The sequence below is a fragment of the Zalophus californianus genome, chromosome 12 (assembly GCF_009762305.2).
Source record: "Zalophus californianus isolate mZalCal1 chromosome 12, mZalCal1.pri.v2, whole genome shotgun sequence".
Taxonomy (NCBI): Eukaryota; Metazoa; Chordata; class Mammalia; order Carnivora; family Otariidae; genus Zalophus; species Zalophus californianus.
This window is the reverse complement of record NC_045606.1, coordinates 40,436,184-40,448,850: the sequence shown is the minus strand read 5'-3', so window position 1 is coordinate 40,448,850 and position 12,667 is coordinate 40,436,184. Positions and strand designations below refer to the sequence as shown.

The following is a 12,667-nucleotide window of genomic DNA, read 5'->3' as shown; positions in this document are numbered from 1 at the left end:
CATTACAAGTCTTTGATGTAGTGTTCCATGATTCATTGTTTGTGTATAACACCCAGTGCTCCATTCAATATGTGCCCTCTTTAATACCCATCACCAGGCTAACCTTGGATTCTTTTTAAATGTTTCTAGACCTCAAAATACCATCACTACTGAAATGGAGATCTTGGCACTGGTACCAAAACAAAGAAAGCCAACATAGATTCTACTGTGGTAGAGTATTCAAAATTTTTGAAAAAGTTGAAAAAAGATTTCTTGTCTAGTAGTGCTATGGAAGAGAGCAATCTAATGTATCACGGTTCTCACAAGAATGATGGATACTAAAAAATTACTTTGAATAATCACTCATTTAATAAATATTTATTGAGGGCTTACTCTAGACCATTACAGTTATAATAGTAGAAACAGCGTGTTCTTTCTTCTATGAAGACTTTGCTACAGCCAGCACTGTGCACTACAAGTAATAGAAAAATTAGAGGTGTATATATATTTTTAAAGATTTTGTTTATTTATTTGACAGAGAGAGACACAGTGAGAGAAGGAACACAAGCAGGGGGAGTGGGAGAGGGAGAAGCAGGCTTTCCGCCGAACAGGGAGCCCGATGCGGGGCTCGATCCCAGGACCCTGGGACCATGACCTGAGCCAAAGGCAGACGCTTAACGACTGAGCCACCCAGGTGCCCCGAAAAATTAGAGATATTAAGGTAGATGTTGTCAAAGGAGGTGGGGCCCCTACAAGCCATAATAAAGGCATACTGAAAACTCTAAAAAAAACCCCAAGACTTTGCTACAGAATAACTGTCAGAAGACATGGACTCCAAGTGGACTTTTCTGGCTATCATCATTATCCATGTGCTCTTATTTGGACTGGGTGTGTCTAATTGCACACTAATCCAAGACCATCCAGTAGGATTAAGACTGCAGTCTTCACCCACGGCATCTTGTTTCTCTGGGGGCAAAGTGCATTGCCTTATATAAATGGACAGGACACAAGATTTTCTTTGGAGTCATCTACCTAATCAACTTAGTGCTGATGGCCACACCTGGGAATGAAAGGCGGCAAACCTTGGGTTTGGGTTACTCTATTTGACTTTGTGGGATGGAAGGACATGGGTGAGCAGGCAGGACTCCAACCCGTCCCCAACTTCAGTCAGAACAGTTCCGAAGCAGGAGGGCTTTAGTCCCTATCTCCCCTCCAGGAGTTACTTGTTTGCTTCTTATAGGTACATTATCCTGCAAGTTGGTATTCTACCCCCAGAAAAGAGGGAGGTGACCTTCTGAAAAAAATGCCACCTCCTTGTCCCCTGATTCTCATCTCACAAAAGTGACAAGTGTGGCTAACATCCACAGGCTATATAAGGTATATATGGGGTTGCTTCCTGGGAAACTCCATTTGTGCTTCGGCAGGGTACCCACTGTTTCTTCTTTCTGTTACCAAAGCCTCACAAAACTTCCTCAGTTCTTCAAAAACTGCTTTGTGGTGCCGAGACAATGAAAACACGAACATGCATTCACATGGGTATGTAATTTAATGATGCAGTAGTTGTGATAAGTGAGGCTCAGGGGTCAGCTACATCGGAGTTGAGATATCATTCTGGCATTCTCTAGCATTGGTGTGACCGTGGGAAAGTGACCGCACGCCTCTCCGCCTCAACATCCTCATCTGTAAAACGCAAAATCTTACAGCACTTGCTGTCTGTAGGGGGCGGCGCTGTGAGTTAGGTCCCGTAATGTGTATGAAGAACTCAGCGCCGTGCCTCACACCTGGTAAAGTGTTCATGAAATGGAAGCTATTATTGTTGCAATAAGCAGATCTGTAAATGTAAAAACGCCTTCCTAGGAAAGCTGGTTTTAAATAATTATGGTGTGAACGTTTATATTGCTATCTCTGATCGTCTTGGTACTCTGTCTTCTGTTGAGAAGCCTGTCTGTTAGTTGTCTATGCGTCGAGTGGCTTCTTGGCAGTATGTTTTGCACTGATAAACATCGACTTAAAATGGGTCGTAACCACGAGGTAGAAACTAAGAAAAAAGAGAATGGAGCCACTTGAGTGACTACCTTTCTAGGACAGAGAGCTCAGAATATTGACCACTGTAAACCTAGCTCCTGTGTTATAGTTTGGAAGGATCCTGATAGCTAATTAAATTCACGCCCTCATTTCAGAAATGGGAAACTGAGGTCCCCCTATGAGAGACAGAACCAGGGCTAAATTCAGATCACTCTTTTGACTTTTTATTATGGAAATTTTCAAAAATCACAGATGTAGAAAGGCTACAATAATGAACTTCTCTATACTCTTCATCCGGCTTCAAAAATTATCAACCCATTGCCTCTCTTGAAAAACCAGTTTGGGGTCTGAGTCTGTTGTCATTAACACTCCCTCACAAAGCTGTTCAGAGCCAGAACACACAGAGCACACCCCAGGCAAAGAAAGGAGGAAATGGAAGGAGGGCACGGTATGAGAAACAGCAGGCTGTCAATAAATGCCGAAAATGTAGAAAATCTGCTCAAGTTATTTTCATAACAGTCTGGAGAACACAGACTTGTTCTGAGAGGACACTGTTCCTTTAAATTACTTCCTGATCCCACCAGATCTTACACCCTGGCCAAATGCCTGACCACTCTTGCTTTAACTTAGGCTAATAAACATGAATAAAAGATTGCAAAACTTCCAAGACCAAGACAATTTTTACTTCCACAGAAAAGAACAATATCAAATAGCCAACTCCAGCCCCAACAATGGTCCTTGCTGTTGGCATTTGCTTAATCAGTCTTTAATTCCTGTTTGACAAACTTTATAAGGTAAGACATAACTGTTTTATTTTAATCACTTGAAATCAGATAGGACCACCTAGGCACCGTGGAAGACTAAGGGGTTTGCCTACTTCTTATGTGAAGAAAGCTGATCAAAAATTTCTATCCTCTGCCACTACTTTAAATTAATTATTAGAAAAATATAAATAATTGTTAAAATGTCGACGTTTAAAATTTATTTCAAAGTCTAAAACTGATTTTTAATTTGCAGTCTACTACCTAGTGTTGCAATGATGTTAATATCTTTCAGGACTTTTTCTTAATTTGGAACATATTTTTATAACTCAGTATTAATTACAGAATATTTTATAATTTGGCTGGTTTGGCAATTTGAATAAAGTCTTCTTTTGATAATTTTATCTTTCTGTGAAACAAATGAGATGCAAACACTGTGAACACAATTGGTAAACTGTGCTGAATTTTATTTTTGAAAAATCACAAAATATAAAGTCTCTTGGATTTGTTGATTCTGATATTTACCCAAGATAAATTTTAGGCAAAAAGGGCAAATGTATGGCATTTGGTTAAAGATAATCATTGGTTCTACACTTATAAAATGTAAGTTATAATGAACAGAGAGGTTTATGTTTCTTTTATTTAACTAATGGCATTTTCCCTCGAAACCCATTTTGCTTATATATGATATCTAAATGAGAGAAAGGTAAAAATTACTAAAAACTGAGGCAAAATAAAATATGGCAAAAATGGTTTGAAATGGTGTGCTCTTAAGATGCCAAACTAATTAAAAAGAAAGAGATTTTAGGAAGGCAGTAGAACTAAAAACCAAAGGTATAAGAGTGTCCTCTAGCTAATATCAGTAAAGAGAGGGGAATAGTACGACTGCTTAGGGAGAGCTGGATAAAAACTATCAGAGCAAATAGTAATGAAATATGAGACATAATGGTTAGTGCTAATGAATAAGTGTGATAGTGAACATTGTATATACAAAGCTTCAGCTATGCATTCACGATTATATGCCAAAGAAACTATATGAGCAGGTGCTTAGTTTTAGGAAAGACGAGTCTTTATTTAAAGACAGCATTTCTAAAGCCCAAAATGAGGCCTACAAATAGGGAGAAAGTGGTTTTCTGCTCAGGATCCTGCATGGGAATCACCTTCTTTAGAGTTGTATTGATCATGTAGCTTGTAAAATCTCTCTTATTTTCAATGAATTTAAATTCTCAGTCTCTTATTTCCAGAACTTCTGGGACACTTTTTGTGGTATGGGCTCAACAAAAGAGAAAGGTTGTATGTAATACCGGGGACACAGTGTTATTCTGCCTGCCCCCCTCCAAAGACTATAGAAGCTACGTTTTGCTACATAGCCTTGTTCTTACACTAGTCTTCAGAGTTAAACGTGTACATCCTCTGTAGTCTTCTCTTTGGTTAACAAGGAATTACCTGGGGAGGGATGTCCTTTATGTGTTCTATTTCCTCAGCAAACTCCTTCTTCTCCTTCTTCTTCTTCTTCTCCTCCTCCTCCTCCTCCACCTTCTTCTTCTTCTTCTTTCTTCTTCTTTCTTCTTCTTCTTTTTTTAACACCCAGCTGTTTTCACATCTTAGCACACCTGGTCTGAAGAAGAGTTGACATTGGCCAATTGCACTTGATGTACTTGCCAACAGAGGTGCTTAGCTATACCGATACAAAGTCAGCTTCATGAACTTCCTGCAAGACCATGTCAGTTGAGGAGCAGATTATGGCATGGAGCCATCTATTGGTTCATCCTCAACCCAACAGCTTTGATTCCTTTTTAGGTTTCTGTGTCTGGCATGTATGAAAGAAGCCAGTCATCCATTCCATTTCTCACTGCCTTTCCATATATTTCTACCTCCTATTTGAGTCTGGAAAAATCGTGCTAATGATTTCCCAGTTCCCATTCCCTGAAGGCAAACTGAAGGAAAATACGATTTCCTTTTCCAGAACTTTTGAAGTCAATATAGTTTAAGAAGGAAAGCATTTCCAAACCATACAGAACGTTGGTTCAGAAAAAGCTTTCTTGTTCCTTCTCAAGTACACTGGGCTAGCCCCACATGAGTCTTCTCTTGCCAGGGAAGCCTGTGGGTTTAAAAGTCATTTGGTGTAGAGCTGGGCATATTGAAAGATGAAGATGGCTGTAGATTTTAATACAGGATTAGATTTTTCATTGTTAATCTACTCAGAAAAACAGCTTCACAGGAATGTTCAGAGGGAGTGCTTCTGATTTCAATCTTATTTCTATCATTTCTTCACTAGAAGAATGGTGTTGCTGAGCAAATCTATTATTTTTGCTCTCATACTCTTGATTCATTGGATATGTATACAGCTGTAGTCCAGCTTGGAACTCTGTTGTAGATGAAGTTTCCAAGTAAGAGTATAAAGAGAAATGGTGTTCTATGGGAACTGGAGGGGTGATTTGATTTTTGACTTGCCTTTTGAACTCACTGAAGTTGTGCATGTATTATTAAGACTGAAATGATGGTGGTTCTCTACAACCTTGTAAAAATATTGAGATTGTCAGGAATTAGTTATAATGAAACAATGATGTAGCAATCTGATATCACCTTGAAGAATGTGAAAATGTCAAAAGAGAGCCTGTGCTTGAACCATAGTCCATCATATAGAGTGGGACTGAAGTGTTTTTAAATGGCTTTTCCCACTCTCTGCTCCCCATAATAAAATGGGAAATTCAGATTACTTGGATGTAATTCTTTGACTATATAGAAATATTCACTAATAAATGTTTGGTTGTAGTGCCATGATTCACTTGGATTAGAATCTTTTAAAATCCCAACGTAGATGTTTTTCTGTAAATATGAATGAAAACCTCTTGCACCTGTCACATGCCAGCTTTCAATTCTGCCGGCTTTAAATTAAAAATAGCGAACACTGTACTTTATGAAAGTATTTATAACTGATTTTTCTATTAAAGGTGTTACAAGACAGATGACTTTTCACCATCTACCATAATGTGGAACAGACATTTTGTCTTCTATCTCCTGCTTTTGCCAGCTTTTATGAGTCAAACAATATATGGACAAAGAAAGAAAGGATCAAAGTCCAATTTACTTGCAAGGAAAAATGATCTCCAGGGTAAAAGAAAAAATGTTTTGTTTTTGTTTTTAATGATAAGTTTTAGCCTGTTAAAACACTAATATGAATTTTTCCAAATAGCAGTTGATGCAAATAGCAAACCATATATAGAAACATATATGTAACGTTCTATTTTAATGTACTTATATTATGATAATATACTTTCTATACTTACAGAGCATACTTACAAAAACATTACGTGTTTTAGAGCCTTTGTACATTTATTATCTCATTTGAGCCTCATAGTAGCTTTGTAAAATGGGAATGACAGAGACTGCCACTGTCATAGATAAAGAAATTGAGGCCCAGAGATATTAAGTGGCACATCCAAGGCCACTGGCAAATTAACTAGTAAGATCTAGAATTCAAACTTAAGTTCTCCGCTTTTACGTTTCTTTCCCCCTCCTTGCTACAATGTGATGCAGGTAGTCATTTTCTCCCTTGATTTAAAAAAAGCTAAAAACAAAACAAAAAACCACACACCAAAACAAGGTGGGGCCTCACCAATGTGACACACAACTTGAGAATCAGGCAGAGCATTCTTTACTTCTCAACAACTTTGCCCAATATTTGTTGAATTTTGGGGGTGCCTGGGTGGCTCAGTCAGTTAAGCATCTGACTCTTGATTTCGGCTCAGGTCATGATTTCAGGGTCATGAGATCAAGCCCCATGTCCAGCTTCACGCTCAGTGTGGAGTCTGCTTGAGATTCTCTCCCTCCCTCTACCTCTGCCTCTCCCCCGCATCTCTCTCTCGAAATAAATAAATAAAATTAAAAATATATGTATTTGTTGAATTTTTGAACAATGGGAAAATACTCAAAATACATGGAATTTTGCTTATTTGTTTGCTCCTGACTCTCATGATTTTACAAGAGGCAAAGAATTTATAGATTTGGAAAGAGATTTAGCTCTTCACAACTTAAGCCCTACCTCTAAGATGCCTCTCTTTTTCACTCCCCTCTCCTGTCAAAACAACAACAACAACAACAACAAAACCAAAAAACACCCAAAAAAACAACAACAAACCCATACACATCACACCACCTCAGGGCTTTCCTTATGCAAAGTCATTTCATGAGTAGGAAAAAATATTTTGCCTAACCTATTTGTTCTATTTCAGACTCTACTTGCTTCATAGATGTTGTCTTCATTGTGGACAGCTCCGAAAGTTCTAAAATTATTCTCTTTGATAAACAGAAAGATTTTGTGGATAGCTTGAGTGACGAGGTTTTCCAGTTGACCCCAGTTCGCTCCTTGAAATATGACATCAAACTGGCAGCGCTTCAATTTAGCAGCTCTGTCCAAATCGATCCACCTTTTTCTTCTTGGAAGGATCTGCAGACGTTTAAACAGAGGGTCAAGTCTATGAATTTCATCGGGCAAGGCACCTTCTCTTATTATGCTGTCTCCAATGCCACTGGGCTACTTAAGAGAGAAGGCCGTAAAGATGGTGTGAAGGTGGCTTTGCTGATGACTGATGGCATTGACCATCCAAAGAATCCAGATGTTCAGAGTATTTCAGAAGACGCCAGAACTGCAGGGATATTATTTATCACCATTGGACTTTCCACTGTAGTCAATGAAGCCAAACTTCGTTTGATATCTGGGGATTCATCCAGTGAACCCATTCTACTGTTAAGTGATCCAACCCTTGTAGATAAAATTCGAGATCGCCTGGTAGGTACTTAATGAGTTGGTTTTATGTATATATTCCCAATCATAATACTGATACCTTAATTACAAATTCTGTAAGGATAGATACTGGGTCAGAAAGATGAAGGAAAAAGAATCCATCTTGGAAATAAGAGAATCTTTCCGAGGTCTCTCTCCACTCCTTGATAGTTTACACCAGATAAACTGGGAAAGTAACAAGGCTCATGCTCTGGAATTGCATTCCTAACTTTATTGATAGCCAATGCTGAGGATTTTGGAAGAATTACTTTCCAATCCTTCAAGCTCCTGTTTATACATCCTGGGATCATGAACACTGCTGACTTATATTCAACTTGTGGTCAGATTGTGGTCTGCTATATTTGTACTAAGTTGCTTTTTCCCCATTTAACATCTGCAGAAATATTTTGACTCCATCTCTCACCTACTGCTATATTATGCTACTCAAGCAAAGTTCATTGACTTCTAATTTTTTTTTATTATGTCCTTGTTCTTAGGTGTTAGCACGCCCACCCAATTTAAAATCACCTGCGACTTGCAGTCACCCAACACTTTCTCACTGCAGATCAATGAGTGCCATTTGATTGGTCTGATTAGTCGTGTCAATGCTTTTCTTTGTTGATTGCTCAGCTGTGTGTGAGATTCTTTCCTTTCTGCTTGGGAAAACACAAGGCAAAGCAATCAAAATAAAATCCTTCTTCACAGTGTTTCTCAAGAAGAAAACTCCTGGAGAAAAAGTGGTTGATTTGTTAAGTGTTAAAAATTGATTTTCTTTTTTTTTTATTATGTTATGTTAATCACCATACATTACATCATTAGTTTTTGATGTAGTGTTCTATGATTCATTGTTTGCGTATAACATTTTCTTAAAAACATCGATTTTTTTTTTTTTTCCTTGAGAAGAGGGCAGGGCAAAGGTGTCCTTTGGGTACTAAACATTTCATACGGCTGTTTTCTATAGGTTTCAAAAAAGCTCAGCCTTGTTTCAGAGATTGTTTTGACCCTTTTGTCCCTTTCCCCAATCCTTCTCCTAACATTATTCTTATAACTTATAAGTCGATATTAACTATAAGATAATAACTGGTAAGTTATTCTTATAACTGTTGTTTTCAGCATGAGACATTGGCTTTTTTAAAGTCTAAATAATAGTTACCACGTCTTGAGTGCTCTGTGTATTAGGCATTTTTCTGAGCACTTTACAGATTTTATTTTAGTCAATGTTTACAACAATCTTATGATGTATGTACTATATTATCCTCATTTTATAGTTGAAAATGTAAGGACAGGCAAAGGCCCTGGGGTCTTCATGCTTAACCCTGTGAAGTTATATTGAAAGGGGAAAATAGTAACTGGGTTTTAAAGTTTTCTCAGTCAGAACTGCCTTGAAACAGTTAAGCAACATCCCTCCTCTAAAGTTCTATTGTTTCTAGCCTCTTTTTCTTGGGCATTGGGGGTAGATAGGGAGAGATCTGCCTGGGCTGGAGATGATGCATTCGGCCCCCAGGGGGCTTAGGGTGAGTGCTCACCCTGAGCATCTCTTTTCATATAAGGGAAGTGTGCAGGGGTGTCTGGCTAACTGCCTAGTGCTGCCTGTGCCATAATTTAAGCAGTCCTTACCACTGAACCCCAAACAGAAGATTCCAGCATGTGCAGGAGAGAACACTGGAGTTGACATAATGAGTCGCCAGTTGCTAATTACAGAAGATACAGGACAGGCAGCTTCTTGTTCGGCCAGTTGTGGAGGCTCAGGAGGTTCTTACTCTTTCCAGACACATCCTCCTCACAGAGAGCTCCTGCCCAATCCAGAACACAGGATCTTGGCAGTAGTCTTGAAGCAGGACTATTTGTTCATTTCTGAGGAAACCAGATAATGACCAAGTGTCCCAACGACCCTGCTCTTCCTTAGCATCCTGTGATTTCAGCTTGTTTGTTCAGATGGAAGCTCTATGAACAAGCCACTTCTTAGGAGATGCTGCTTTCTAAACACTTCCAACATCCAAAGGGCTTATTAGGCCCTTCAAAGAACAATATACTGTTTCAATGTTTCAAATTGCCACTGTGTAGGAGGCAGAACTTAATTCTTGATCAGGCCATTGGAAAAATTCCTCATCTAATCTATTGCTATTACATCTTTAGTTGAATTCCTAAACTTTTCATTTTGAAATAATTATGTAGTTGACTTTCTAAAATAAGTTAATTAGGTATAATTCGAATACAAAACTGCATCCACTTAAGGTACACAATTCTATGAGTCTTGATAGATGTATAGATTCGTGAAACCACCAACACAGTTAGGACATAGAACATTTCCGTCACCCCCAAACTTCTTCCTGCCTCTTTGCAAGATATCTTTCCCTTGCCTCCTAGCTCCTGACCGGACTTTTGCCACTCCAGATTAGTGTACACTTTCCAGGCTCATATGTAAATAAGCTTATGCAGTGTGTACTCTTTTTCTGTCAGGGTTCTTAGACCCAGTGTAATGATTTTTGGAATTCAACTGGACTTTTTTTTTTTGTATCAGCTGTCTATTTCTTTTTGTTGTTGTTGCAGAGTAGACTTTAGTTGAATTTTAATGGACATGAGTGCCCACAATAAGTAGATCTTGCAGGAGCCAAGACAAATCAAGGAATCATTACCAACTCCTTGGCATCTCTAGTAAAAAGGATCATATAAGAACCCCATGAAAACACTTCGGTTCTGAATAACCTCAGAGAGACCTGATGATTCCACATTGAAGAGGATATATAAAATGTTCTAATACTATCTTATTATGATTTACATAACAGTATTGAAACCAAAGAAACAATTCCAACCCAATGTGCATATATATTAGTTGGTCTTTTAGAAGAGATTTTATGGTGGCTCTTTGGCTACTATACTAAGCTGCAAATATTTTTTGGTTGTAGAGTTTGCAATCCTCACCTACTAACTTCTTTATTCTCATCCTATTTGCTATTGTGCCAATAACTTTGATAACTTCCTTATATTTCCTCTGTCCTTTTCTCATAGCATTGACCTCATACTCATTCACAAAATCAGCAGTTCCATTCTAGCCTTCTCCTTTCACATATATGCCATCATAAAACTCTTCATTAATAAAATGCACCTTCTTTTGCTTTAAGGAGGTCTTGTCTTTATTTGTCTTTTCCATTTAGACTACAGTATCCACCTAGATCCTCACTGAATGTGCCCTTCCCTATGACTTTGACCATGTTCTCCCCATAACCTGCTTCTCTGCTTAAGTGAAAGCACTCACTACATCCCAAGGTGTCCAGCTCTGTCCACATGGGCCCTTTTGTCCACTCTTTTTAAACGTCCCTCCTCACTGCTTCCTTTGTCTTACAGCCCACACTAATCTTTATCACTTTTTTCCTCATAATCTTTGACATAATAGAACAGCATTCCATCCATGAGTTGGTCCTTTGCATTCTGCTCTTGAAAATTATCCAGAAAACCCACCTATTTCAAGAAACTGTTTTGTTACCCAAGATTAGTTTTTGATGTAGTGTTCCATGTTCCAACGAATCTTGTTACCCAAACAATGAATCATGGAACACTACATCAAAAACTAACTCCCCACCCAGTCTGGGATCTCCTTCCCACGCGGCTTGCTCTGTGCTGTTTTCTGTCACTGGGGCTTATAGGCTATAAGTGCCCTTAGGGATAGAGCTTTGTTCTTTGTTTGAGACAGTCTGATCTATTGTGCAGTCCTGGGTCCATTTTTTTCCATATGAATATAAATTCCACAAACACAAAATCAAATGAGTTCCAAAATTAGTTAGTTATGTTGTTATGGTTTTAAGTCCCATGGCACATGTTTTTAAAGAGTTAATATGGCAAAGCAGACATTAAATTTTCAAAGGAAAAGCTGAAAGAGTGTAAAATTATACATCAGGCATACTAGCAGCTAAATTCATGAGTTTAAAAACTGATATTGTATAACACAAGGGTGTTGCTTATTATAAAAGGGTTGTAAGGTGACAAAACTTTGGATTTTTCTTTATTTCAGTAGTTGTTTTCAAATATTACAATTTGACTTGAATTATTAGTTGTTTATTGTCCCTTGAACCCTTTCAAATTCCTTTCTTTTTCTCCCTCCTAGAAAAACTAAATGTGTTTTAAATATTTTTATAATTTGGATCATATTCTATATATCCATCTGCAACTAGCTTTTTCACTCAGTGTCTTTGGAAATTTTTCTACTTTGAAATATGTAGATCCAGTGCATTCACCTTAACTGCTGAATAGCATTTTGTTTATTGATCCATTCTAATAAAATTGATATTATTTCCAAATTCCAAAATTATTTCCAAGTTTTCACTATTAAAAATAATGAATGCTGGATATATACAGGAACCACAAGAATTTCCCTAAGTCGTGTCTGCAAGGAGTGTCAGAATAACAGTTGGGAACAAGGACTTGTCTTGGGCAGCCTAGAAATAAAGCACACATATCTTCAGGTTTCTAGGTACAGCCAAATCTTCTGGGGAGGGTAAATGCCATTTTACACCAAGACTGTCAGTATATCTGAATTCCCGTTTCTTCACATGACCTGCTAGTTCATGAAGATACAAGTATCTCAACTGCTTTCTGCCTGGATTTACATCAGCTGGAAATTTGAAATCACTGGGGTGGGGAGTGGGTGGGAGAGAGAGGTGGGGCAAAGAGGGCCAGAGGTAAGACTCTGAATTTTGTAGATTGGCTCTGTAGCCAATCAGGAGTTTTACAACTCCTGAGACCACACAGTCAAACTTTCTAATTTTTCATGTATGGGGAAAATGACCAGGAAGGATTATAGGACTTGCCCAAGGCCACAGAGCTAGTTAATGGTGGACACAGGATGAAAACCCTGGATCACACTTAATTCCCAGCCTAATTTTTCCTCCCATTACATCACTAGGACCACATAAAGCATTTTGCTGTATCTTCCTTCTGTATTATTAGTTTGTATGGCAATAAAGGTAAAGTAAAAATAAAACTAAAGGGATGTGGGGTCCTCCCTACAGGTACAATTCTGACTTATCTTTAACTTCCTCACTACAGTCTTCATTTTTAATATCTTGCAACAAATATTCTAGTGCTTTTTACTCCCATTTTTATTTTATCCTATGCAAAT

General features: G+C 38.1%; 1 protein-coding gene across 4 annotated transcripts in view; it reads left to right on the top strand.

The window, feature by feature from the left end:
- Positions 1-2,659: 2,659 nt before the first annotated feature.
- The window catches only part of COL28A1 (collagen type XXVIII alpha 1 chain), a 166,623-nt gene continuing 156,615 nt past the window's right edge, over positions 2,660-12,667 (top strand). For all 4 annotated transcript variants that reach the window (XR_003516640.2, XM_027574929.2, XM_027574928.2 and 1 more), the window contains exons 1-3: positions 2,660-2,798; positions 5,720-5,880; positions 7,001-7,557. Coding sequence is in view for 3 of the 4 variants with exons in the window: in XM_027574929.2 (XP_027430730.1) it covers positions 5,757-5,880; positions 7,001-7,557 (681 nt within the window). In the remaining variant the exon portion in view is untranslated. The remainder of the gene's footprint in view (positions 2,799-5,719; positions 5,881-7,000; positions 7,558-12,667) is intronic.